General features: G+C 37.5%; 1 protein-coding gene across 3 annotated transcripts in view; it reads right to left on the bottom strand.

Moving 5' to 3' along the window:
* POU6F2 (POU class 6 homeobox 2) overlaps positions 1-13,728 on the bottom strand; it is a 306,544-nt gene extending 292,816 nt beyond the window's left edge. Inside the window, exon 1 of one of the 3 annotated variants that reach the window (XM_072329370.1) lies at positions 13,712-13,728. Coding sequence is in view for 1 of the 3 variants with exons in the window: in XM_072329368.1 (XP_072185469.1) it covers positions 13,394-13,498 (105 nt within the window). In the remaining 2 variants the exon portion in view is untranslated. Of the gene's footprint in view, positions 1-12,624; positions 12,840-13,393; positions 13,555-13,711 lie in introns of those variants that run through there. The other 2 variants (XM_072329368.1, XM_072329369.1) reach the window with 2 other exon arrangements.
* Positions 13,729-26,835: the final 13,107 nt, after the last annotated feature.

Consider the following 26,835-nt stretch of genomic DNA (forward strand, 5'->3'; position numbering starts at 1 on the left):
TTTACTAAGTAGAAGCTTACCCAAAGCAGAAGGGTATTGACTAGAAAAGCAGTATATTTTACAAGAGCAATTTCAAAAGGATCATTAAATTCCATCAGGGGAAGACTATCATCAGGTGCAACAATGCCACTGCTAACAGAAAAACTTTGGGACTCAGTTTCAAGGATTGCTTTATAGGCATGTTCTCAGTTTTTTAGGGATTATCTGAAATATAGGTGCCAGTTTGCTACTGCATAGGTCTAATATCAATTTGTCTTCAATTCAGGCAGAAGCATGGAACTTAAGCAATTAATATCAAAGCTGATAGCAGCTAAAAGGGGTTTTTGTTTGTTTGCTTGTTTTTGATGTTGAAAAAGAACAGAAAGATGATAGAGCTCAAGCCCTGTTTGTATACCTGCATCTAAGTGATCACATTAGATAGACCTCTATTAACTGCACCACTATCACACATGTTCTTTGCTGATCCATGTTAGGACAAGTCCATGAGCTTGTATTCTGAACAGATTAAGAGAAAGGATGCAATATGGAGGTGTTTCTATTGCCATCAGTCCTAATTTTTCCACATCTTTAAGTCCTATAACAAGTAGTTTACTATATATAACTGTAATAAAGCTCTTAAAAAACAACTGAAAATTTCAGCCATAGCAAAGCACATTTTTCTCTAGATTCTGTACCCCCCTTCTACTGTACATCTCCTTCTTCTTCTAATTTTGGCTTTTTCACTCCCCCCTATTGACAATTACTCCTTTCCCTTTGTGCATCACCTTGGTACTCATAAGTGGTTTGTAGTAGCCACCCATTCCCCTTTTTCCTTCAGTACGACGGTATGCTCTTACGAAATCATACATTAGATTATGGTTGCAATTGTAAATAATGCCAAAGTAAAGCTAAATAAGTCTCAGAAAATTACCTACTCCTATCAGAAATAAAGTCATTGTAGTATAGGAATCAAAGTGGCTTCAAGCTGCTGAAAGTAGCAATTATATCTGTTCAAATGATAATCCAATGTTGTCTCTCTTTAGTAACCCAAAGCTTTTACTTTGCAGTGAAGTAACTGTATTAGGCACTTGAAGTGGAAAAGTAGTTGGCTCTGCAATGCTTCCATTTTACAACACTGTAAATAACTAATTGAGGCTGTGGAGAATTAAGAGCCACGTATGACAAATCATAGGGGCTTCATATGTCTACCTTATACAAATATCAGTGTTTATATAAAAAAAATTCCATGTCAGTCACTGCTCTAGTAAAACTACTGGTGAGGTTGATAGGTTTTGCCTTTTGGAAATCCTGATGGCAAGATCTCCATGAAATTATTCGCTGAAATTGAAATTCAGCTGTGTTGAAACCTTTAAACCTATTGTTCATGTGAAAGAGAGAGCAAAAGAGTCCATATGTTTCTTCCAGCTTGGTGTTTTAAAATTTCATCTTCTCTTTAAAAAAGTATGGAAATCTCCCCAGAGAACTTTAAAATCAAATAAGTTTTCTGAAATTTGGTCTGGAATATTTTTTTCTTTTCTTTCTGAAGACAAACCCATTACATATCAGATACAATATTCAGAAAGGCTTAAATAGCATGATATTCATAAACATGAAAAAGAAATGGGCTTAACTTCAAGCAAGCACGAAAGATTAATTTTGCTGTAAGGAAAACTCTTAAACAGTACAAGTTAAAATACAGATAATTAAAGATGGAATAAAAAGGATAAAGATACTATGGGATCAGTATTGCTGGAATTTCAAGAACTGCTTAGACAAATACTTGTAAGATGTGACTTAGCTGATTTCATCTATATGCTGATGTCTATATGGTTACTTTCACACTTTTTTTTTTTTCTGTGAACCTTCAGAGGATCTAGCTGTTTAGAGTTGTCAAGAGAATACGTGCCAACTACATTTTCCTAAGGCTTGGAATATAATAAAAATAAAACTTGAGTGGATTGTCTCAGGATACCTGAAAAGATATAGCAGATACGATGCTATTACCCCTTATCAAATCAGTATTTTCTTTTTTAAAAATAGCACCTCTTTAAAATGGATGAAACTATGCCGTATCTCCCTAAACTTTGCATAAACATCTGAAGTATTTTGGCTGAAACTTTCTCAAAAAATATTCAAAATGAGGAAGGCAACTATGTGGGAATGCTAACAGCAGCAGCGGAAAAGGTCTTCTAATAGAAAATACTAAACTAATTATAGAAGGTGCTGCAAGCCTTGCCAATACTTTTCCCTTGTGCTCCCACAAAATGGGGAGGCAAAAAGAAAAACGTCTTCACAGAATCCCTTAAGCCTCCTTAGGAGGGGTTAAGAAAAAAGAAAAAAAAAAAAAATGGAGCAGGAAGCTTTTGCAAATTTCTAAGTAATCTCCTAAGTTTGCCCAAACATTGCTATTTCAATATTTTTTCCCTAGTCTGCCTAAATTTTAAGATGTTTCCCGTTAATTTAACTGTCATTCTGTGTTTCACTTCTCTCTTTGTTTGCTGTGTTTTTTTTTCACCCTTTGACTGGGAGTTGAAGCGTTCATATGACAAGTATAACATACGGTACAAAAAGAGGGAATTTTGCTGACATTAATTCCGACGAATTTCATTTGTTTTCTTTTTCACTAATCCAGGTATACTAACAGAATAACGCCCTGGAAACACAGATCTTTGTCAAGTATTGCAGCAAACTACACTGAAGACCATGGGGTATAAAAAAAAGAGAGAGAGAGAGAGAGAGAGAGTAATATATTAAACCTTTTGTTCTGTTCAGTGGTAGCTTAGAAGTATTCTCATCTGAAAACTGTAATTAACTTGATTGATTGAGAAAGCAGTCATTATTTTGGTCTGGTTGTCTTCTCAGGCACTGACTACTGTAGTTTGACTTCCTCCTCTCTTTCATGTTTAACTTACTACCAGCAAATGTGCAGGTGGTGGTAGGTAAAACAGACTGACACTTTTCAACTTTTTTTTTTTTCTTTTTTTTTTTTTTCTTTTTTTTTTTTTTTTCTTTTTTTCCCAATTCATCTGATCAGAATGGATGTTAATGAACACCTATGTGTGGCTAAATAAGGTTTAGACTGTCTTCTCTTCACGCAGTCTGATTTCTGCCTATCCCTTTTCTATTTCCATCTGAAAACTGGTAATTCCATTCCATCTATTTGGGCCTAATTCCCATTTACACTCTGGTGTTTTTCTACCGTTCTGGAAATATAAAAAAGCTTTGAAGTACACATAAATAAACGACTTTTACACCCACTTTACAGCTGTTATGTGCTGCCAGATGGCATAAAGAGGTCTTAGTATAAAGTAGAATCAGGCTATCTCCAGGGGCTAAGCTTCTCGAAGAAGAAAAATAACCAAACACAAGCATTAAAGAATGAAACAATAATTGCTATTTTAAATAAGATTTTTCTTTTCAAGTGCCAATTCCAGTCTTGGTTACTTTAGAATTAAGGGAAATTACATGAGAATTCTTACTGTTTGCCTTGTAGGACTGATTAGAAAAAAAAGAGACCAGTCTGAACCCAGTATAATTAATATCAGTCAGGGCAGAGAGCACACCAGGCCCCATTTCAGTGTCCTTTCTTTTGCTTTCTGTGCTTTCTTGCTGGTTTGCTTAGGAATCTCGTCATACGGTTCCTAATTAATCAAGTGGTGTAGAATACACTGGGAAATTTGCTCATATAAGGGCTTCTGAATCTGATGGAACAAGCTTCTTAGCTGCTGTTGATAATATTTACCCGAATGTAACTCTATTTAGCTCCACAGCTACTTGTGATTCACACTGATAAACATCAGATCAAAAACAGACCCCAAGAACACATCTTGAACTTACTCACTTTTAACATCTGTTTGAGGTTTAGTGTGCTTTTATTTCCTCAGGAAAATGTGAGGTAATTTTGCAGTTGTTGCTTTGTTGTTTGGGTTTTTGTTTTGTTTTGTTTTGTTTTTAATAGTAGTAGCTAAGATTCACCTACGTACCTTAATAAATGCCTGTTGTAACAGAAAGGAATGACATCGTGGTAACAATAAGGTTTAAAAAAAATCCAGCACACTGGTCAGATTAAAAGCACAGATCTCTGTGCAGTTCTTAGTTCAATAAAATGCTATGGTGCTTTGTGGTCAGAAGGAAATACCCCTTCAGCAGCATGTGTTTCTACCGTGTCCTTCATGAAAGAGTCAAAGGGTACTTTACAATCCAATCCAATGTCAGATATAACCTTTTAAATAAATAAACTGTGGTTTAAGGATTTAGAAATCACTAGATCAAAGAATGTAATCTTTGAGATCTAATAACTACGGTGATGGGCCTGGCATAAGTACATGAGTAGAACAGAACAAAGGCTTGCTGAATATCCACAGTGCCTCTTGGGTTAAATTCATCACAGGGTCAACCTAATTCCCTAGTTAGGGGGCAACCTTCAATTTCTCCTTTTGCTAAGAATACAGCAGGAATTTTAAAATAAACTGAAACCAAAACATGTAGGGGAAGAAACTCCAGACTCCAGCCCCTCTTTTGACTGACTATTCAAAACCCAAGTCCATTGCTTAACCCTGGAGATGTCAGATGCAGCCTCCAGGTATTCACCTACCCACACACCCTCAAACACAGACTTCTGCTCTCCTGGAACTGGAGAACCAGCTTATTCTTTTGGTATACACGTCTAAATTCCACTGATGTCAGGTGAGATCCTAGTCTTCAGCATCACATTGTCTAAAACAGAATACGTTGCTGATGTGAGTTTTCCTGTTGACTCTGTGGGTGTGCTCTGATGGATATGATTAAATGATTTCACTGTGACCCTTCAAATAAGCAACATCACTAATACAAACAAACACAAAAATAGCTGTGTTCAGAGCCATTACAAACCCTCACGTGCTGCTTTGCAGCACTCCAGTTTTTCCTCCATCAGGCTTTGCTCTCATAGGTTTTCTTATTCGTTTATTTTTGTGAGAAGCAGGAATAGGTGATGAGTGCTGCATCCTAACTTTGGGAAAAATCTTATCTTTCTTTCTTTCTGACCATGGGCACTACAACACACAAGGCATTGCTTCTGCCTACCATTTCTCTGATCTGGCTGTGATACTAAGCTTCTTCAATTCTGAATTCAGTACTGCGACACTAAGGGTACAAGAGCCAAGCCAGAGCATCCGGCTTTTAGGAGCTGTTTTGGTTTTTCCTCTTAGTGAACAAAATTTTTTCAACTCTAAGGCCACAGTTTGCCCTATAATGATAAATCATGAGGAATGACACTAAGCAAAACAAGCTTGATGTCTTCCATTTTATTCTTCCCCATTATAAACCACTTTTGCATTTCCTACTTCAACATTTCCTCCAAAACACTGAGAGTTTCTTGTTTGCAGATGTTATTTCTACTTTGTATAGTCCTCTTAAAGAATGTGAAGCATATTTGGTACACAGAAAGGGATGGACACAGTCTAGGGAAGACTTATGGCCAGACTTCCCGAAATAGCAGTTTGTTTCCTACAGCAGCATAATTCTCTTTTATTCAAAGTTATTTTTATTCACTTGAAACTTAACAGTTTTCACAGGAAGCTTTTCAGTTTTTCCTTCGTTAACACTGTTTGAGCTGGAAAAAAATATCAAACAAAAAAATTTCCCTTGGGAGATTCAGGGCCTAATCCTTCCTTCAAGGGAAACTGAAAACATTAAGGCCTGACTGGAACAAAGTGCAAACATGGTGTGAAGTCCTGGACTCTGGAAGCATTCAGTGCTTGGCAGTACCTCATGCCATTACCAACAGTATCTCAGGAGAGTCTACCTTTAAACAGTGTCAGAGCTATTTACATGTTTAACCCTTTTTAAGTTTCAAAGATGGATTCAGTAAGAATGAAGCACATTTCTTGGTTTTTATAAAAATAAAAAAATAAAAAATCACAGCTTTTAATCATTTCTCTTATAATACGAAGACAAAGATGATGCTAGTTTGCCGTTGATGACATGATTTTAAGTCATATGCTTGAGATCAGGATATAAGATGTTCTAATTTATTTATTTATTTAAAAACGAATCTAGAAATGGAATAAAGACACTGCCTTTTAAAAATCTGACATTTTATTTCATAATATTCCTCCTTACTGCACAGGAAATATGAGTGAAACTCAAGTAAAACTTATGTTAGATTTTTACAAGTTGGCAGAAAAGTAAGCAGAAAAGTAGTCTGAGACGTTAACAGCTTAGCGTAAAGGACAACACTGTGATGCAGCAATGTCTCCTACAGCCTGTCTAATGGCAGCTGTTCTGCAAAATGTTTAACATGAATTTCACTATTTTCCGTCACAACTTTTGTTTCCATAGAAGGGGGGTGACTAAAAACACTTTTGTCTTTTACTGTTGCCCCTGCAATGTTTCATTCTGGGATGCACAGTTACACTGCCAGATCACGTCTTCTAAACATGTGCAGAGTCTGAGAGCCTTGAAAATGATAGAAACTTGTAAAGTAAAAAATTACTTGATGGGATCAATTCCTTTAGGTAACACAAAGATCCATTCTAACTTTTTTTTTTTTTCTTTTTTTCCTCTTTGTAGTAGTGCCCATAGGTTCATAGTCCCATTCTGCAAAAGGTTAGCAATGGAAATAGGTTGCAATTAGCCTGTAGTTTAGTTTACAGTAACTAGAAATATTATGGGATCAAAAACAATTCTTTTAGGTAAGATTTTGAAGCAGTGCTGATCACATTTTTGGATTTTTTTATTAGTATTATTTATTCATATATATATTTAACAGTAATGTGGTACATGAAAACCAGAAGCACCTGTTCAGAACAAGTGTGAGTATACTCTTCTGTAAATCTTCACTGGCATGAGCAAGCAGCACAGGACAGCTGTGCAGCTACACCTGAGAGTATGATCAAGGTTCAGGGTATCCTGGAAACTTCTTTCCTCAACTTTAAGGATATGCACAAGTGTTAATGATCCCAATGGCTGTTAACATGTGTGAGTAAAAGGAAGACCACGCACCAGATGTAGTTTTTCTGCAATAAAGTATGGCAAGTACAAACTGTGCCACTCCTTGATAATAGTAGTAGGTTTTTTATTTTAGAAACTACAACATCTACTTTAAACAACTTAAGAAAAGATTATTTATGTCACTGAAAATGTAAGTTTGGCTTGGAGTAAAGCTTTTTGGGTATTCCCTCCCACCTTCTGCTTTCAGCTGGTTCCCACCACCATTTTTAGAAGTGGCTGGGAGTTTAGAACATTCTCTTGATCTTCAAAATTTTCTTTTGATCTAACAGTTAGACAAAGCTCTCCTGTGGAACAGCACTACCAGTCAACAGAGAATCATTAGCAAATATCAACAGCTAATCTTTCTCTTTTGAAGAAATAGTCCTACATATCAGAGAGGTTTCAAAGCCAGCGATAAAACAAAAACCCCGAAGCTATAGTCCATTTACCTGTAGCCCTGACATTCCTGAAATGTAAAAATGTTCAAGGGCCTTGAATTACTATCTTTAATCCTAATCGTCAGTTCTAATTACAAAAGAGTTTGCATCGCATTTATTTAGCTGGCATTTAAACCAGGCTTTGTTGTATTTATTAGCAATGACAGTTACTCAATAGGCAAGCTGGACCAGATCCTGAGAAGTGTTATTTACGTGAGGAGTCCCACTGAGCTCCGTGCTGCGTTGTGCACCTTGCGGCAGCAGACATTGCTGACATACCTAACCCTGCCAAAGCTGTAGACATCTTGTGCGCACTTAAGAGAGCAGCTTTTAAGTACAACTTTAAGTCCTATTCATGAGACATCATTTCAGGTATATACTCGGAGTGGACTGGTCTTCATGCCATTCTTCAACTTTAGGGTAAGAAGCATTGCAAGAGGATTGCACTGAGAGATGTAAATCACAGGAACAAGACTGTTTCGCCATGTTCTCATCTAATGTTGAAAATGCTGTGCACAATTTGTTTTCAATTGTCCTTTTATTTTCTCCCATTTGAGCTGCAGCTCAGATCAGAGAAGAAAAATAAAAGTCTTGTTACAGCTACAGGTCAGTGGAAGATAAGAGGCTCAGCACAGTCACTTCTCTGTACCGTACATACAAAAGTGGCCCAGACTGGTATTTAGTTTATCAGTCTACAATCTAGAAAACACAGCAGAGGTACTTGAATGTAAATGCATTGCCAAAAGATAAAAATCTACATCACTAGATGAGCATTGCTTGCCCAGCAATTTAAAGGTCATCTGGCATACATTATTTTCCTCTTACAATTAGAATAATAGTGAACATACACAGAGCATAAACCACAGCTTTTTAAAGATTTGACCTCTTAATTGGCCTGACCCATAAACTAACACATGAGGCAGCAGAGGAGCACAGAATGGAAAAAAAGTGAAGAAATTCAATAAGAGAAAATGACTAAAGATGTTTTTAGAAGGCTGATTTAAATTAAAACCTGATTACGGTGTGAAAACAAGGAAAATCTTTTTAAGCATGAATGAAAATGATAAAAATCCATCTTTTCTGCTGTAAAAAGAAAAGTCAACAGAGAAATGCATTCTTTTGCTGGAATCCAGGCCTAGGACCAAAGAATTTACATATATTAAGTTAACGAGATCCAAACTCCTCTATAACAAATATTTATACTGTAAAATATTACCGCTGCATTCCTGCACATCCTTACAATAATAATTCTTAAGGACGCTGTATGCTGGAGAGCGTATAAAACAGCACGTTTCTGTGGAGATGGAATGCTTCATTATCAGAGTACTAGCTTGTTCATAAATATTAAAAAAAGAAAATAAATGTTTTTGAAGTTTTTCAAACACAATTCTTATTGTTTATACTGTCTCTCTGCTACTGGAACCAGCAGTCAGCGTGTACCTGTCCATAAACCTCTCTCTCACTTTCTTGAGGCACAGAAAACAGCCGCTGGTGTCTGTAAAGGACAGGCTTGTCCATGCTGGGCACTGAGTGAGCAGCAGGGGACACGTACTCTACCCTTACTTATGCAAGTAGTCATGTTACAGGATTTGTCCCAAACTGCAGACAAAAAGTCTTAAATCCTTCCTGAATTGTAAAGTGGGTCCTAAAACTGCATGTAAGATGGTTCTTTTCTGTTTGTCTAAGTTACGTGAACTCCTGTAGATTAGAGATGGGAATCGTCCAGGGGAGAAGGATCTTCTCTGTTACTACAAGAGGAATGACTTTAACCTGCCTCAAGACAAACTAACGCCATAGAGTTGATTTTCACCTGGCACCTGGCTGTGGTAGAAATTAAGCTCCTGGATATACAATGATCTGAGTTACAAAGCCATACTGACAACAGAAGAAACTTCTGAAAGCAGCCCATGAATCGAATGGCTTCTTGAAATCATATTCTGTTCCATCATCATTAATCATGAGGGGAAAAAAAAATAAAAATAAGGGAACCCCAAGCCCGAAGATCTAAAGCAGAGCAGCAACATATTACCCACCAAAAGTGGGCCTTGGAGCTGAACTCTCTCTGAGTAACGAGCATGTGTTTACCCTTGCATAAATAGCTTTTAATATGAGATGAAATGGACCACCGTCCATTTAAAAATATTTGAGTAACTTGGATAGTGTGTTGGAAGAAAAGGCGAGCACTGTAACAATAATTGCAAGTGCCTGCTTATTTGCAGAGCACTATGTAATTTACAGAGATCTTATTTAACCCCCTCTTCTCTTTCTCCTTAAATAAATAAAATAAAATAAAATAAAATAAAACAACCTCTATGTTTGCAAGAACCAGTGAACACAGAAATGTGCAGCCAGCCCAGGCCCTCAGGCTGGTGGATCAAGATGGCAGGCTGGCCTTGGCTCCCCTGGGGCCAGCAGAGCCAGAAGGGTGATTGGACACGGTGACCTGTCTGCATGAGATGAGACAAAAACAGGAGGGCTGTAATGCTGATGAACTAACCTGTCACTCACAAGCTCAGGTCTGAGGAAGAAAAAAAAAAAAAAAAAAAAAAAAAAAAAAAAAAAAAAAAAAAGTGCAGCACAGATTTATTAGAAAATATACAAGGGAGAAAAAATACAGCATGGTTGGAATAATTACATGATATATTTAATTACCTTTAATTACCTTTTGATTTAGATGGGCTCAGGACATATACAGAATGTGGCACAAAATCCAACTAATTGCTTATATAAAAACAAAAGACATTTAGAGAAATAAATGGGTACTGTCGTTCAGCATGCAAGGGAAGGATGCTACAGACTATTGCAGACTGAAATCGGGGTTTTATTCCAAGCACTCCAGTTATGAATCAAAATCACAATGAGCAATGGGCTTCTAGATCTTGACATACAAGGCAAGGAGGTTGCTCTTCAGAGTACTTGGCTGTTTAATTGCTTGCTAGGGGGAGGAAAAGTCCAGAGGGAAGGCACAGGCACAGTTCTGCACTTTGGAGCCAGCACTGCCAGGTGCCAGGTAGTGGAGGGCTGTGGCACTGTGCCAGCCATTGCCAACACCAGTAGGAGCTACTGCGGACACTGGAGACAGATGAAATCATGGAGCAAAAAAGAAAAAAAAAAAAAAAGAGTGGAAAATGCCTTTAATGATGAACATATAATCCACGTTGAGAATGCCCTTAAATCATCATGCTCCTGCAATTACTTTCTGTGTCATACACAGACGAGCGTTTGAGCTACAAATAACTGCTAGTGTTTCTGATGTCTACTGGAGCATAGATACACATGTATAGTTTGGATTTTTAATTAGGCAAGCTTACACTCCATTAGAAGCAAATGAGATGGAATTTAAAGCTACATCTGCAAGATTAGCCAGAACAAAATGTAGTTCTCACTCAAATCTGGAGAAAAATATGATTCTGAAATAAGAAGAGCAAATGATAAACATTTATTTAAAGTCTTTGATTTCTGAGGTTTGAAAGTTAACCAGGACTTTTAACTTTTGTCTGAAACAATAATGTCAGGAAATGAATATATCTTCTAGCAATACAAACATCCTAAATGCACAGATCTTTATTACTTATCGGTATTAAATAAAGACTTACAGTACTGAGAGATTTCATGGCCTGAGGTTTATTTTTCAATGGTTATTTACTATTATTAGTTGACTACCAGAGTACATTAAGAAAGTGTATTTCTAGTTTCAGTAATGAATTGAATTTATGCTGTTACTTCGTTGTTCCCAAGTTTTAAATAACGCTTTGATTCTATAAGTGCAGAAGACAAATTATTTTGTCAAAAAAAAAAAAAAAATCATTAAATTTTTGTTTAATCTTCACAAACAGCTAATACTGACCAAACACTGCACAAGTAATCAATAACATACTTGAAAATTATGTGTTTTTATGAACTCTTTTGGATGTATCTAATTACACACAAAACATGCAAATATGCACCTATGGAGGTCAAAAAAAATATTTGCCACACCTAACACATTAAGTTACACAATAAAAATATACATGAATTCTGACTTTTGAACAAAAAGTTACTAACCTAAAAGAAAAATACATTTAGGTATTTTAAGTGTATGTTCTCGTTACCAATTTTTTACGAGATGAAATACAATAAGACAGTAAACATTTATAAACATTTATCCAGGCATTCTCTGAACTTTTTAAACTGGTGAAATATGGAATGTTGCACACAGGAAAAAAAAAAAAAAAAAAAAGCCAAAAAACATGCTCACACCTTTTCAAAACAGCCTCAAAACCACTCTCGTAGAGCTAGCCGGCTTTAAATACAAAATAGCTAACTCATACTTTCTTAAATGCCAAAGAGAAAGTTACATTAAAGGGATTTTACAAGCTTTAAGAATAATCAAGGTTTCAGGGTACATTTTCTGTCACCTATACTTGCCCCAAAACCTTGCTATTGTACTTGCTGTAGAAACATTAAATATTTTTCTTTAAGACTGAACAAGTTTACACAAAAAGGTAATTAACCCGTTCTAAAATACATATTTTCATGCAGTGCAATACTAGCAAACATGCCCCGCTTTTCAGGTACAAGCCAGCCTAATAGAAAGCTGTTAATGTTTGGGGGATTTTTAATAAAAAATGTATTTTCTATTTTTAAAATATTTAAAGCAATAGAAGTCTGTGGTAAACATGGTATTACATATTTGACATTTTCCGCCTAGAAATGCATTACTGTGTACGATGGTATTAATAAACCATGTGCTTTGAGGGACTTCTGTGCTTTGCCATAATCTAGTTGAAAACAGTGCACAGGATGCGTATTTTTTCCACCATTATATCAATGTATAGGAAACAAATACTATGTCATCACTTCAGCAGCATGCGTTCACTACACTGGAAACATATGCAAAAAAAAAAAAAAAAAATCCACAAACTTTTGAGAGTTTGAAAAATACCCTTTGCCAGAGACTGATTTACAAAGCAGTGGCTAATGAGAAAGTGTTGAGCACTTAAGATTTTGTCAGAAAAAAAAAGAAAACAGACACCCTGTTCCGACTCCAGCTGCATTCATAGGAAAACAGCCCTCCGTGTAAACAGGAGAAAATAATTTAATTTCTGTCCCCCACTCCAGGTTATTATTTGAAGCAAACGAAAAGACAATGATTCCCCTCTCTTCTGGCTAAGCTCAAAACAGCACAGTTAAACACACACATAAAAACTACAGACTTATCAGAAATCACAAAACAAAAAGAGAAGGACTCACTGACCCATTTGGAAGACAAAGACGACAAAATGGAAAAGCTCTAAAAATCAGCTTGTGAGGCCTTTGAGAGATATTCTTCTGGCATTTCATCACAGCAGCCCCAGACCAGTTCCCTTCCCTGGATACAGGGAGGGAGAACTAAATAGAGCTGTTTATTAAAGCTGTTGTGCTGGATTGCATTAGGAAGCACGAGCAGACCACCTGGACCTTTCAGATTGTGGCAGTGTTTAATTTGCAGACTGCCCCTCTGCAGCAGCAAAGACTACTACATTTACCAAGCTCAATCACACATTATCTGGGTTAGGAGTAAAAGAAGAAAAAATATATATATGTGTAGAAATAAAGAGAAAAAAAAAAATCCACAGCCTGTAGTATAGGAATACAGTCAATATAGGAATAATGAACAGCATCAGGAATAGAAAGCAACTCCCCAGCAAACATAACACTTTCACTGTTTAGTTCTTCTACTCCAGCACATGTAAACAAAATACATAGGTAAATTAATAAATAGATTGATTTGGCAAAGCTCAGACTAAAGTACAATCCGGGTTTATTAGAAGAAAAGCATGGTATTTCAGGTTTAACTCGTGATTCCCTGGCCAGATTATTGTGGTTCTTATGCCTTTCTCACTTTCAGTACCACACTCACTGGTAGCTGAAGATACAGATAGAAAGATGGTACTGTAAATATGAATTATGTGAATCATATGGTTAGACCCTTGTGAAAAAAAAAAAAAAATAAAAGGGGAGTTGAGAAATGGCTGACTCCATACCTGACCAATTACAGCTTGCATGGTCCCTGTGTCCTGCTGAGCTGAAAGATCGCAATCCATCATATGTAGTCTTTGAAAAGGAGAATGGGGGTTTCTGGCATGCATCTGTCAATCAACTTCTGCACTCACAACCATCACCAAAAGCAAGGGAAAAAAAAGTCAAGCTGCTCCACCAAATAGGATGAAACAGTCATGTGACCTTCAGCACACTCACACACATACATACTTCCATATAACGTATGAATTTTCTGCAGATATGAAATGACATTGACAAATACCCAATACCAAGTAAATAAAGTGAGACAAACAGCTACTCACCAAAGACAAAACACTTGCTGTAATCTTCAGCCTAAAGATTTAATAATCCTAAAAGGTATTTTAAGCTGTGGCTTTTCTTTTGAGCCTAAACTTTTCAGATAAGGTGATATAATTTTATATATGCAGACAGTGGTCAGGACTTTAACCCCTTGTGTCCTCTCACAGCCTCTGCTTTTTATTTCCCCCTCTATATTTCTATGTTACAGCTGTTTCAGCTCCCTATTTTATTTTATTTTATTCTTCAAGTTTCTTTTTTGTCAAAGTGCCTTGCACTGTTTTTTCATACATACACAAATTAGGAGAACTTAGTAGAATAAAATTACCAACAGGAGAGGAAGGAGCGGGGGCTGTGGATCCTGTGTCAGTGCTCGCAGCCCCAAATGTGCCCCCTCTGCTTAACTACACCAAGTGTTTTCTTTATTGGAAATATATATTTAAGTATTAGCTTATGCGAGATGTGATAAGCACTCAAAATATAAAATATTCAGACTATGTAAATCCTACTTACAGAATCCTTTCCATTTTGAAGGTTAGCAGAGTTTTGGTTCATTCACTGCTCCACTGAACTGACATAAAATGTTGTTACTTATGATGGCAAACATTACCATTTTTTTCTAATGGAAGCAGTTTGTTTCATACATCTTCCCCTCTGAGTTAAGATTTGCAAGAATTTCCAAGACTATTTTTTCTTCTTGTCAAAATACATCAGCCACTTGTCTCCAAAAACGGAGTGTCGTGAACAACACGCCACGGCATTGATTGCTGATATGTTATTGGCCAGTGATTGCTGAAGGGTGACATTAATGTAACCCGGTAGCACTTTAACCCTTCGAAGATCAATGTGGTCCTCTGGCAGTAGGTTAGAATAACAGCCCATATCATTTTTGCTGCATCACATCTTCATGTAAAATATTAGTACGTCTTTCTGCCCTCCTAAAATTGCATTTTTGATATTAGTGCAAAAAAGTTGATTTTCAAAGACTGTCAGAAGCAAAAATGCACAAAAAAAGCAGCCTCATTTCTGGGCATAATATAATGAACTTCTTCTGTTTTAAGTAAGATCCTGACAATATTTTGAATCTTTTTTTGAACGGTATTGATAATATTGATCTTACCATGTGATAGATGAAGAAATGTGAGAAAATCAGTATCCAAATTGTAGGCACAGCGTTTGCCAGTCTAATAGTTCTTACAGTGTAATTTTAAGATCCAACATCCAGCACTGCATAGAAAGTAATGGAACATATATGTATGTACATATGTGTGGGTGCGTGCACACAGGTAAAGGAGGGAGAATTTATTCTAAGGGGAGAAAGATAGGTGGAGTATATAAATCTCATTTTCCATTCTTCTAGTGTTTTGTTTTTCTTGTTTGGTTTTGTTTTTAACTGTTAAGGAAAAAGTTGAGAAATTTTAGTAAGTATTTCAAAAATCAGAAAGTCGTGCTTAGATGCACAGGGAACCAGAAGTGCTCCTGGGCCAAGATATTTTAGCCTTAAGAGCTTTTCAAACCAAGCACTGTTTAAAGTGAGAGGCACTGAAACTCTGCCTCTGGGTGGAGGAAGAAGTACTTGAAATGGTGTTTCCAACATCTGCTCTGCATTTCACTTATAAACATAATTAAAATGCACCATTTGTGCTGAAATCTTATCTGCTTCTTGCTCATGTAAGTAAATACTCAGAATGAATATCTTGGTCTGCCTTTTGTTCTGCTGAGGGTTTGGTGTTTTTCATCCCTCGAGACAATTCTGTGGAAAAACCAGGCAGTCTTGTGAAGGCCACAATCAATATCTATGACATCATATACCAGTCCAAATACAGTTGGTAAATGGGAGATTGACTAGAGGAGACTTCCTTGGCTGTCTTAAGAATAACAGGCACACTGAAGGAAGTTATTCCACAGGAATCAGAAAGAAGGACTAAAAGATGTCTATTTAATAGCTGCTTTCCAAAGAGGATCCTTTTTGAAATGGATATGCAGAAACAGCGTTCAAATTTCCTTCTCTTCCCTGAGCAACCCAACCTCACAATTACTTCTGTGGATTTTTTATTAGCAAAGACGCTGACGCAAACAGATGCTGTAGCATCCAAATAAGTACAGTGCTGTATATGAAAACACATGCAGATGCTCAGGCCTGCTGCACCTTATCCACCAACAAACAGGGCAGCCTCTTGTTCCCACTCACACACCTGAAGGAGCTCCTTCCTCCCGGTGAACCTGTGCTGCCACTTCTCTTACCACTATTAACCTGCTCTCGCAGGAAATGCCAATCAAAAAATCCACAACACAAGGGCCTCTGCATGAGACACTGGCATATCTCACCTTTTGGGTGTTCCACTTCCAGACATCAAAAAGGTGGGGGAATGAGGTGGCTGCATTGGAGAGCAGAGCACAGAGAAAAGTTCAGCAGGCTGCACTTACTCTTACATTGCCAATTTGAGATAGGATGTCAAATATTGCATCCCCACCCCTACCAGAGATGTTCTTGTCTCCTTTGAAACTCTTTATTGGTGGATCTCCTTCAGGATGCCCAAGAGGAAGTGATGCTAGAGCATGTTGACCTTCTTATGTGCCACAGCAGCACTGGCACAATGAAAGGGGCAATGAAAGGTTTACACATAGGCAAGTCTCAATTATGACTTAATTTGTGAAAATACAAGTTCAAGAGAGCCCAAATCCTATACTTTGAGTCTTACACTGAATCTCTAAAATCCAGGAAAAGTGGTGGCCCCTGGTGACATTGACTTCTTGCTCTCTTTCAGACTCTTTCTAAGTTTTTTTTCTAAGGTCAGACATTTGCAGTATGCATCTCCTGTCTAATGAAAACAATGAAAATATTAAAGTAGTACTTTTGGATAGAATAATGTGATTGATTTTAGCTCTTAGGTACAAAGCTGAGAACTTGGGAAAACCGTATTATTGTACATAACAATATCTATTCATTCTTCCAGGAGAATATACATTTCTTGGGTAAGAATGGCAAGATTTAAAATTATGCAGCAATGCAAAGTCCAATTATTTCCTAGTTAAAAATGTGTTAAAACACACATTTATTTTATTCTGTTCCTTATTTATGATTGCTTATGTTCTCTGTGTCAAAAACTGCAATAATTACGGTCAGCAGAACACAGGATTTTACTACATCTTACTGCAGTTGCTCAAATGCCATAGCAGAACTTATAGTTGCATTAGTGAGTCAAGCAACATCCTCCTGCTTCTTACAGCCTTGGTACGCTAGGGGGACTATTTTTCCTCTTTTCTGAAGTGACGGATGAACAACACTGTCAGAGAAAGCTGTTGTACCTTGCAGCATAGGTCCTTTACTCACTGGTGCTGAACAGGTTAAACATGCAAGGCTCAGGCTTGCACTCTTCGAAGATAAACAAGCCTAATTCTAAGCTGTCAATGGCTTTTCCTCTCTCTCTCTCTCTCTCGATCCATCTCTGCCAACCAAGCACAGTATTGCATTTTGCATCTTGATTTTCATGGATATGTGAATGGGTTTTTTTTCCATATGAGCAAAAATTCTTTTCTCATTTATGCTAATTCCAAAAGAATTGCTACATATTAAGAAGCATTAATGGAATACAGGCTCTCTCTGCAAGTCCATTGTGGTCAATCATTTTCACTTTCTGCAGGGAATTTTGTTTATTAAAAAAACAAAAACAAAAACAAACAAACAAAAAGTTCTGCTTTTAGTTTCAGCTCCTCCAGATTTTATGAGTGTGCAATTTTTGGGCACCTCCAGCTTCCTTGGAGTTCCATTTTTCCTAAAGCTGGACTACTAGGATGTTCCCACTCACTTCAGTGACTGTACTTCCTTTCCCTCATGAGCACTTGATGATACCATGAAATGGAAATTTGGAAAAAGAAGATAATTCTGTGCCTGAATTGCTGCAACAGGGCCCAAGCATAATCTCCATTTTATACATTTCTGTGCTGCCAGTGGGGAGGCTTTCTTTCCCACAGCATGACTGTGCACTGTTAAAAAAAATTTGCACTTTTTTTTTTCCCCATTGTGTTTCTGCTGTCATATTTTTGGAAGTGTTTTTAGGAAGCTGAGGAGAAATTCTCCCCATTCCCTGCTAAATCTTATAAACCGGTCTGTTTGGAAGATGTTTTTTGTGTCACATGGAGGGCAGTCATTCATTGTTCCTGACTAAAGAAGAATTTATAGCAGGTGGAAGGCACTTCCTAAAGTGGTTCATCCTGTCCCTGTAGCGAGGAGACTGTGTCTTCCTCCTCCAGTCGTAAAATGATGGGGTGTGATTACAACAGTGATGCTAGGATCTATTTAGTCAAATGACAAGCTAATGTCTGGCCTCTCCGAGATGAAACAGCATTGTGTTGGGAAAACTTGCCAGGAGGAGAGATAGATTAGCAAGAAAGGGTAATGTGCTGGGTAGGGTTTAAGAATATACTTCCCACGTGTGTCACTAGCTACAGCAGTATAATAAAGCTACATTCCTCACATCTCATGGTTTCTTCTGCAGTGTCTGAGACAACAGGCTTTTGAAGCTATCTCCTCACTGGATATAAAAGGAGGTAATAGCAGAGATTTACATCGTGTTAAAAGTGGACAATATTTGGCTGAACCAACATCATTGATGTAAGGCAGACAAGAAATATGAATGAGTGAAAAAATGATTCTTACAGTGCATGAATGGTCCTTTTCTAAATTTTTGCAAAATCATTGGCAAGGTTTAGAATATGACACTGAGAAAGACAGCTGAAATATTAAAAATAAGGCATATTTTCCTGCTCCTTGAATAATAAGGATATATTACTCAGTCACAGCATTAACAGTATAACTCTCCAGAGCAGTTATGTTCTTTCCACACCAATGGGGAAAAAACGGGTCTTCTCACTGATATATTTGCTTTCATTTATTCAGACTGTAAGTGGTTTATCTTTCCTAGCCACTCCTCCAAATTTTACATGAAACAATTGAAAGACAGCATCATCATCAATGGTCCCAAAAATGACTGCATGTTGATGTGGCAGAAGGGGTAGGTAGTGCCACTGAAAGTACAGCTTTCCTGCAAACTACGTATCTGTTAGATTCCCAACTCCTAAAAAAATGTCTTAAGTAAAATAATGTACCTGTATACCTGTGCTTCTCTTCCTCCAAGCACTATAGATAGCATTTGAATATTTCATGTGTCAAACAAAGGTATGCTATATACTGTCTGGCATTACATTAGGACATCTTGCAGTGAGAAATGTTTGATCTGCTGGTAGTCAGTTCACATCGTGTGGTTACACACTTTATATCCTGCTGTGTACTGCACAGGCTCGAGTGAGAACGTGATAGCTCTGAGCTACTGAAATAGCTAATTTGTTTCATCTATCAGTAAGCTGTGTTATTTACTTATGCGTGTGGCAAAGTCACTAAGCCATGAAAATTATGATGGAAGCTATTAATAGCAAAATTTGTATTTAAGTTTGTCTAACATTTTCTTGCTTTAAGACATTCACAACTCTTTGCTGGACATTATTGCTCAGATCCCTGTTGAGGATCAGTTTCTGCCTGTCATTACAGAAAACCAAAGCTTACAAAGTGAGGCAGAATAGGTTCATGAAAGCCCCTAATGGATTGCTAAATACTTTAAAACCCTTGGGCTTACTAATTGCTTGAGCTGTAAACCGTTAAAGGATGAGAGTGTACTAGGAGATCATCAGGGAGCAGCAATGACCAGCTACTCATTAAAGACAGGTGAACTAGAAGGTTTTGGTGACACAGGCCATTTTCCTAATGGATGTTCTGTATGGTCTGAGCCAGGCAAGCAGAGTTAAGGGCTGGTAACCTGCTCCATTTGCAGCCCCTGACTCAGATAGGGACTGAGCCAGATTCAGGGCCTGCATATGGATTCTGGCCATGAGGAGCAGAGGAGGTAGCCAGAAGCAGGCCTGGAGACAAGGCTATGATGAAGCTCCCAGGCCCACCTTGAGACAGGCCTGGAGACCTAGGTCTGAGAGGTCTGTACAAAGCAACTGCCTACACAGCAAGGCTTCAGGCCCATCTAGGAGACAGGGTCAGAGATAGGCATATAGCTCAGAAAGCATAGCTCAGGAAGAGGCTGGAGGCCCTGGGCTGACCTGAAACCTTCGTAGGAGAAAGTAAGGATGAGTAGTCTTCTGGGTGAGACTGCTCCTTAGCAGGAGCGCCTTTGGAAGCTTGACAGAAGAATCCTTACATTGCTCATATACTGTCCTATAGGCATTTATTGGTGTCTACTTTGGACGCAGATGATTGAGCTAGATGGACCTTTAGTCTGACAGAGTATTGTTGTTCTCATGCTCTTTTGTTTTATTATATATTTTCCAAGACAAACAACCCAGACATTTCTAAAAATGAGTAAAAGAAAATAATAATAATTATTATGAATTATGAACAAGTATTACTCACATCAGAAAAGATTTGCAACCATTTATTTCAGAAGCACTTCATGCTTTAGACCAAGGGCTTGATCTTTGAGCCTCAAAAGTGTCAGAGATTTGTTTTTTTCCATCCTGTGCAAACTGAGCTAAGCTAGATTAACATAGAAGACCTTGAAAAAAACACACTCCACACTTGCTTTCAGAAAATTTATTCTGATGGTGAAAACATCTGGAAATTATCCACAGTTCTTATCTCTGTCAGATGGTCCATGCATCCTTTCCATAAACTGACAGAGCCAATGCCTAGGACAGGATGCGATTATCCACTAAAACCCTTTTCCTAGTGCAGGACTGAGAAAAAATATCAAAGGTTTTCTCAGCAAATACTGTTAGAGAAAGAAAGTGGTAGGAAGAAGTGAATAAAAGAAACAGGAATTACAAAGAGAGCAAAGAGATGGAACGTTGTTGGTAGCAGCTGAGCAGAAACTAGAGACAAGTGAGGACTCTAGGAAAAACACACAGGAGGAGACTTGGGAGAGAGCAAGGCGATAAAACCGTGTTCCTGATGGAGAGGTCTCCCATGGAGGACTGACCCTGAACTGTCAGAGATTTGAAGAATGAGAGGCAGGTGATTGAAAGACCCTACAGAGGATAACCCTTGGGAGTCTTTGTCCGGAGGAAGTTATTCCCAGTTTCAAAATTCCAAAACTGTTAGCTGAAATGACAACTGTTTTTAATAGATCATGACATGCTCAAAGCACACATAATAGGATGTGAATAATCAGGACAGCTGCTTTGGTGACACAAAATGCAGAGAAACGATTTTGATTCTATTTCATAGAATGTGTTCTGTGTCACTTACACACTCCGATCACAGCTAATCAGGCTGCTTTCTTGGAATACCTTTGGCTTTTAATTACCCTGTCAATTAGAGTTAGAGGTATTAATGTGGCAGTGAAATGATACAGATTGCTCCTGGATTCTGTTCTCTACTTGTTTGCATTCATCAGCCTTGAAAGGGGAAGAGTTTACACATTGTCTTGACATGGATGCTAATAAGCCTAAAATGAGAGATACACTGCATCAAATAAATAGGTGCCAGCAGCCACAACGAGAACAAGCTCAGTTAATGGCACAGTACAGTGCAGTAATGAAGAGGTAGAGAGCATAGGCTCCTGGCTACGGCAGAAAATGCCTCTGTTTCTCAAGGATGAATGGGTCTAGCCATTGAGTGGATAAAGGAATTTTAGAAGAGTGGACTGATGGTAAAAAACAGCCACAGATGAAGAAAATGGAGCAGAACATAAGGCATTCTCTTAACATATGATCTTTAAAGTAATAGAAATTGTTCGAAACTGAATAAGTTGAAGTAATTTCAAACTGAACTGAATGAGAGAAATATTCTTAAAGTAAATAAAATTATGCTGATGTACATCTGAGAAAATGAGGACTCTGATTCAAAGTCCCATACTTATGTGCAAAGCATTTGGGAGGATATTTTTTGGTTTTACGTAATCTGGATTAAGTTGGGCAAAGTGTAAAAATGAGAACTATTATTAATGCCATATGACAGGCTATATCAACTTTTATCAAATGTACATGGTTTTGTGAAGATCATTCCTTGCTTATTGCTTTCATAATCTTTAGTGGTGCAAATGTCTATGGTGTCCCTGGGTGCTTAAAATACATTTGGTTTGCGAGGTAAGGTAAAACATACATAAAATCCACACACATCCATTATTTCTTTATGTGGCTCATAGAAGTTTTTACCATGCAGTGACTTTAATGAGTTCTGTATTCGCACATCCTTATCCCTGAAAGGCCTTTGTGGCCTTGCTCAGCAAACTCATTCTCTCAATCAGTTTTGTACGCCAAATAGAATCTTAGGACTTCTGTGATCTTAATGGATATATCTGATAGGAGAAAAAAAAAAAAAAGTATAAACAGTGGATGTTGCTAGCCACGCCACTGATAAACTTGAGATAATCCTAAAATTCAGAGTAGTTCTCATTCATTTTGACTTCAGCTTATATGCTCTGGGCTTTTTTCAGATTGGACAAAAGGTACACTAGTCTTTCATCTTCATTTCACATCAAATCATTAGGTTTTATAATCACTATAAAAAATACATTCATTTCCTCTCCAAGATTTTAAGGCCTAAACTAGCTTTCAGAAGCCTCTTTAAGAATTGCAATTTTCCTAACGGTCCATTATAGCAGTATCCCTCGCAGATCAAGGGCAGCAGATCATTTAAAGAGCATAGATTCTTTGAGTTAAGGTTAACAGCCTTCTGTGTTTATTTTAGAAAGACCATTCTGATTGTCAGAGATGCTTCTCTGGACCCTGGTAAAAACATGGTAAATCTTTGGGGAGAAGGCGTTCTAGGTACTGACTAAATACATATTAAATCAGTATTTACTCCGTATGTCACAACTTGATTCTAAGATGAAATTTTGCACCTTCACAATTTAAAATTTTACAAACTGATTAACTGGAATTCCTTGCAGTATATTTCTTGACAGTCTTTTTTTGTATTCTCCTTCCCAACTTCACAATAGAAATACCTTGCATAGTATCATAGCTTCCCTACTGTACAGTAGAAGACTCTTCGGAGAGTTGGAAAGAGATGCCACAAGTTCCAGCCTCCAGAAATCTCTAAGACTGGGACTAAGAGCTCTGCTCTCAGATTTTGCATAGCCATGACTTATGTCCGCTTCTGCATTGCAAACCTATACTGCAGACTCCATGCTCAGCAGTCAGAAACTGGCTGTCACCATTACCTGTTTTCCCTCAGCTCCTTCCTGTTAGCTTATACAGCCACAGTATCGTGGGACAAAACAAAGGAGTTACCTTGGTACTTTTCCAGTTCTTGCAGTGGATGACAGCAAAGAAAGCCTGCTTGCTCAGAATAAGAACTGGAAAATAACTCCCACCATTAAAAGTATTGGACACCGCTTTTCTATAGACCTGCTGGGCTGTTGTTTTTCTCTGTCTTATGCACAGGAATAGAAGGAAGATGTAGCTGGAAACAGTATAGAAATTCAGGATCCATTAGGATTTATCACCACAAAATTCTGTGTTATTAGTGCACTAGCCTCTGGGAAAATACATTTTCCAGCCATGTCTAACTAGCAATGATCAGTATCATTAGCTTATTTTACACAAATCATCATGACAACATAGTACCACCAGATGTTGTGATGCCATTTTCACGAGCAACGGATCAGTGCGACCTTGGAAGCTGTGATAGGGCTTCTTTTTTTCTATACAATCTCCAGTGAGTCTCATTTTGTCTCAGTGAGGACAGGAACTGTTCTGTTTGAGAAAGCACCTCATGAAGGAGCTGCATGACAAGATGGTATTAAAGGCCTTTGTGCTCTCTCCCATGTATTTAAAAGTGCAGGTAACAAAACAAAGAAGAGGAACATGTTCCTCCTCTACTTTCCTGCTGCTAAAATAGAAAAGTCCTTATGTTACCATAATGCCTGTTCTAGGGAATGGAAGAAAGTATCCTGGACCAAGGCAAAGGCAACAGTTTTTGACAAAGTGGAACAGAATGTGGTTTGGATGCCAACATAAACGTAGACCAGGGCCATTTCATATGGCATACATTTTAAATCTACCTTTCTTATATTAGAATATCACCATTATCTAATAGTCTGTCTATTCCCAAAGACTTATGCAACCACCTGCATGTGACTTTATCTTTGTTTTCGCCACAGTTCAGTAAGCACTTCCATAGAGACATCAAAGAAAACAATAGTAACCGAATAATGTTAGCATTTGATGTTATAGAAATAAAATAAAATAGCTGAAGCAGAATAGAGCCACAAGATAAATGTCTTCAGAGTCAGGAAAAAAAAAATAATGTCACGGCTTTAACCTGTTTACATGAAAGTATTCTCTCTGGTGGGATAATCAAAGTTTCAAAGATGTTGTCCTATATAATATCAAATTCTATTACTATTCAGCAAGGGAAAAGCTATTCCCTTAAAATCAGGGTCCTCTTAAAGAGCTTCCAGCAGGAAAAAGCTTGTATTGTGTGCACAAGCAAATACAGAAGGCATCTCAGAGGGAAATGTTAGCCTCAAATTAATTTCTGTCAGATTTGATTGAAAAACTCACACATATCTGTCCATTGGAGGTTTGTGACCTGACTCTGCCTGACTGGGATTTGGTAATCCAATAGAGACTCCTACAAAACATTTATCAGTTTTGTTGTAGTCAAGAAATAAAGCTGAAGAAAGCAAGTAACAACAGTAAAGTTAGAACAAAGAATTTTTATTTGATCTCTCTGCTGATTCATTTGTACGGTGACTAAAAAAAGTGTGCCCATAATCAGGAAAAAGGACACATACAAAAAAACCAAAAACACAAACAAATAAACAAAACCAAAACCAAACGCCATCAACAAAAAAACACCAGCAACTTACAAATAAAAATTATTTTAAAATGTTATGCTAATATTGTCTAGTCTTACTGCACCGCTTCTGAACCAGATTGTTTTGTTATGTTATAATGCACCTCATAGGATTTTCCCTACCAAGTCAAGGAAAAATGTTTAATTTCTTGTGTGCTTGTTGCTGCTGGCCACTACTGAGTCCAATCTAAAAAACTGACAAGAGCTAAATCTTTCCTCATGTGGCTAGCTTTGGAAAACCGTCCCATTAATCTTTCACTCAAATTCTCAACTGGCTACTCAGCTTTCACTTTTTTCTCTGTTTCTTACCCTTAGAACTTTAACAGCTCTAACAAACAAACAAAAAACCCATCACTCAAATCTCTTGAGAAAATATTCCATTTTTGAATCACTTCTTGTGCATATAAGGTATTGAAATGTTAAGGCAGACGTTGCCACATAGTTGATATAACACTGGACGCAGCCAAACCCCTACTTCCTTCTGGAAGCCCCATGCAGAGACACAGTTCTTTCTTTTGACACAATAAAACGAGACAGAATCAACATCTGCTGTCAGCCATTCAGAAAAAGAATATTGAATTTTACGGTTATTTAAAGTAGGATTGCACACCATTCTGAACTTCGGCCTCATTATATCACTTATTTCATAATGAGACATAACTGAGACACAGCTTCTGATCCAAATTGCTCACTATTTAAAGAAAACGTGTTAAGTTTCATTCAATCGAATTAAACTGACTGAGGCAGCTGTATCTAGTCTCAGAAATTTTCTTCAGTTTATATCATATTTCATTACAACAGCTTTTTAGGATCTTTAAATGAATGAAGAAGACTGTGAAAGAGTGAAAAGGAAATAACAGGAAACCAAAAGGAGGGAAAATATTAAAATAGAAATTTTGGTATGATGAAGAGCAGGGACCGTGAAGGCAAGGAAATGGGATGTGGGCATCTGAATGGGAATGGGTATTAAGGGAATGGGTATTTAAGACGAAGAAAAGGTGAAGAGGCTGAGAGAGATATGGAGTACAAGTTTCAGAAACAAGACTCCCCAGTTTCTTCCAGAGCTTCTGGGCAGAGAGGGAAATGAGTGTGCAAGGTCTTATGCCTGTGGAGGTCTACCTTGCTCAAGAGGTCTAATGAGGGCCCCAAATGCCTGACTCTTGCATGCTAACTGGTGTGCCCTTGGGACAGTATTTAAGCTAATTTCCGTTATTTATTTTTTTTTTTCACCAAGTGATTTATTCCAAGTTTTTGGGGCCCAGTCAGGAGAAAACAGTGATTTAGACCCTGGTGACCACAAAAGAAACATGTTATAATTTCACTGCTATTCCTGCCTCCATAAGGTATTTGTCTATAGAAGTGGCATGCTAAAATCTAGCACAATTACCTACTTTTTCCTTCTATTTTGATACGATTTTTTCAGACTAACAAAGGAGATGAATGAGGAAAGAACACCATAGAAGTTCACTTGTACACTGAATGAGAACACAGAAAAATGGAAAAACAGATGCATTACCAGTGCAATCACACACGTAAGTCTCTAGTAAATCAAGACTTGCTGAATATTTTGTGCTCTATCCCCCACTGTTGCAATTCACATGTATTCATTTACTCTGAGGAATTGTAGAAGGCCACCACTTTTATTTGTTGTAACATTTTTCATTGTACATTCCCCTTTTATCTTCTTTATCTACCACAACCAGATAACACTGTATTTTTAACAGGCATCTCTATTAGGGTATTGACTAAGTGGTTCCCAAGTCCTCTATCACAAGTCACTGAAACAACAAGATAGGTAAAGTAGTTATTGATGTCTTCTACTGCCTGGGTAGCTGGCACTAATTCCAACTATTTTTAGAGGAGGAGGAAAAGAGGCAGTGTAAAAATAAACAAATAGCATCAATTCAGAGTCTATCTTCAGTCAGTTGTAGCCACTTTCCTGCCCCCAAAAATTACACAAATGGGACACAAATCAGGTTTGCTGGCTATCAGACTATCACAGCTCATCATATTATTCTCAAGGAACTGAAGTTGCAGAGCCTGTGCCTTTCAGATGTATAACTTTTTAGGAATTACGATGGATGCATTTGAGTACCATGAAACAATAATGTTTATGTGGAGTAAGGTCTCTTAAACATAAGACTCCAGAAATACAAAATAAAGCAGGAGCTAAACTAACCACAGCTGAGATAAAATAGACAAAAACTACACACAGTTTGGAAAGTCCAAGAATGAGTGGTTGGCCATCGCTGCTTACAATACCCAAGCTCAAGAAAAGCAAGTGGCATGATGGAATAATTTTTCAAGCACACACAGACTTTC

This window comes from Excalfactoria chinensis, chromosome 2 (assembly GCF_039878825.1).
Source record: "Excalfactoria chinensis isolate bCotChi1 chromosome 2, bCotChi1.hap2, whole genome shotgun sequence".
Classification (NCBI taxonomy): Eukaryota; Metazoa; Chordata; class Aves; order Galliformes; family Phasianidae; genus Excalfactoria; species Excalfactoria chinensis.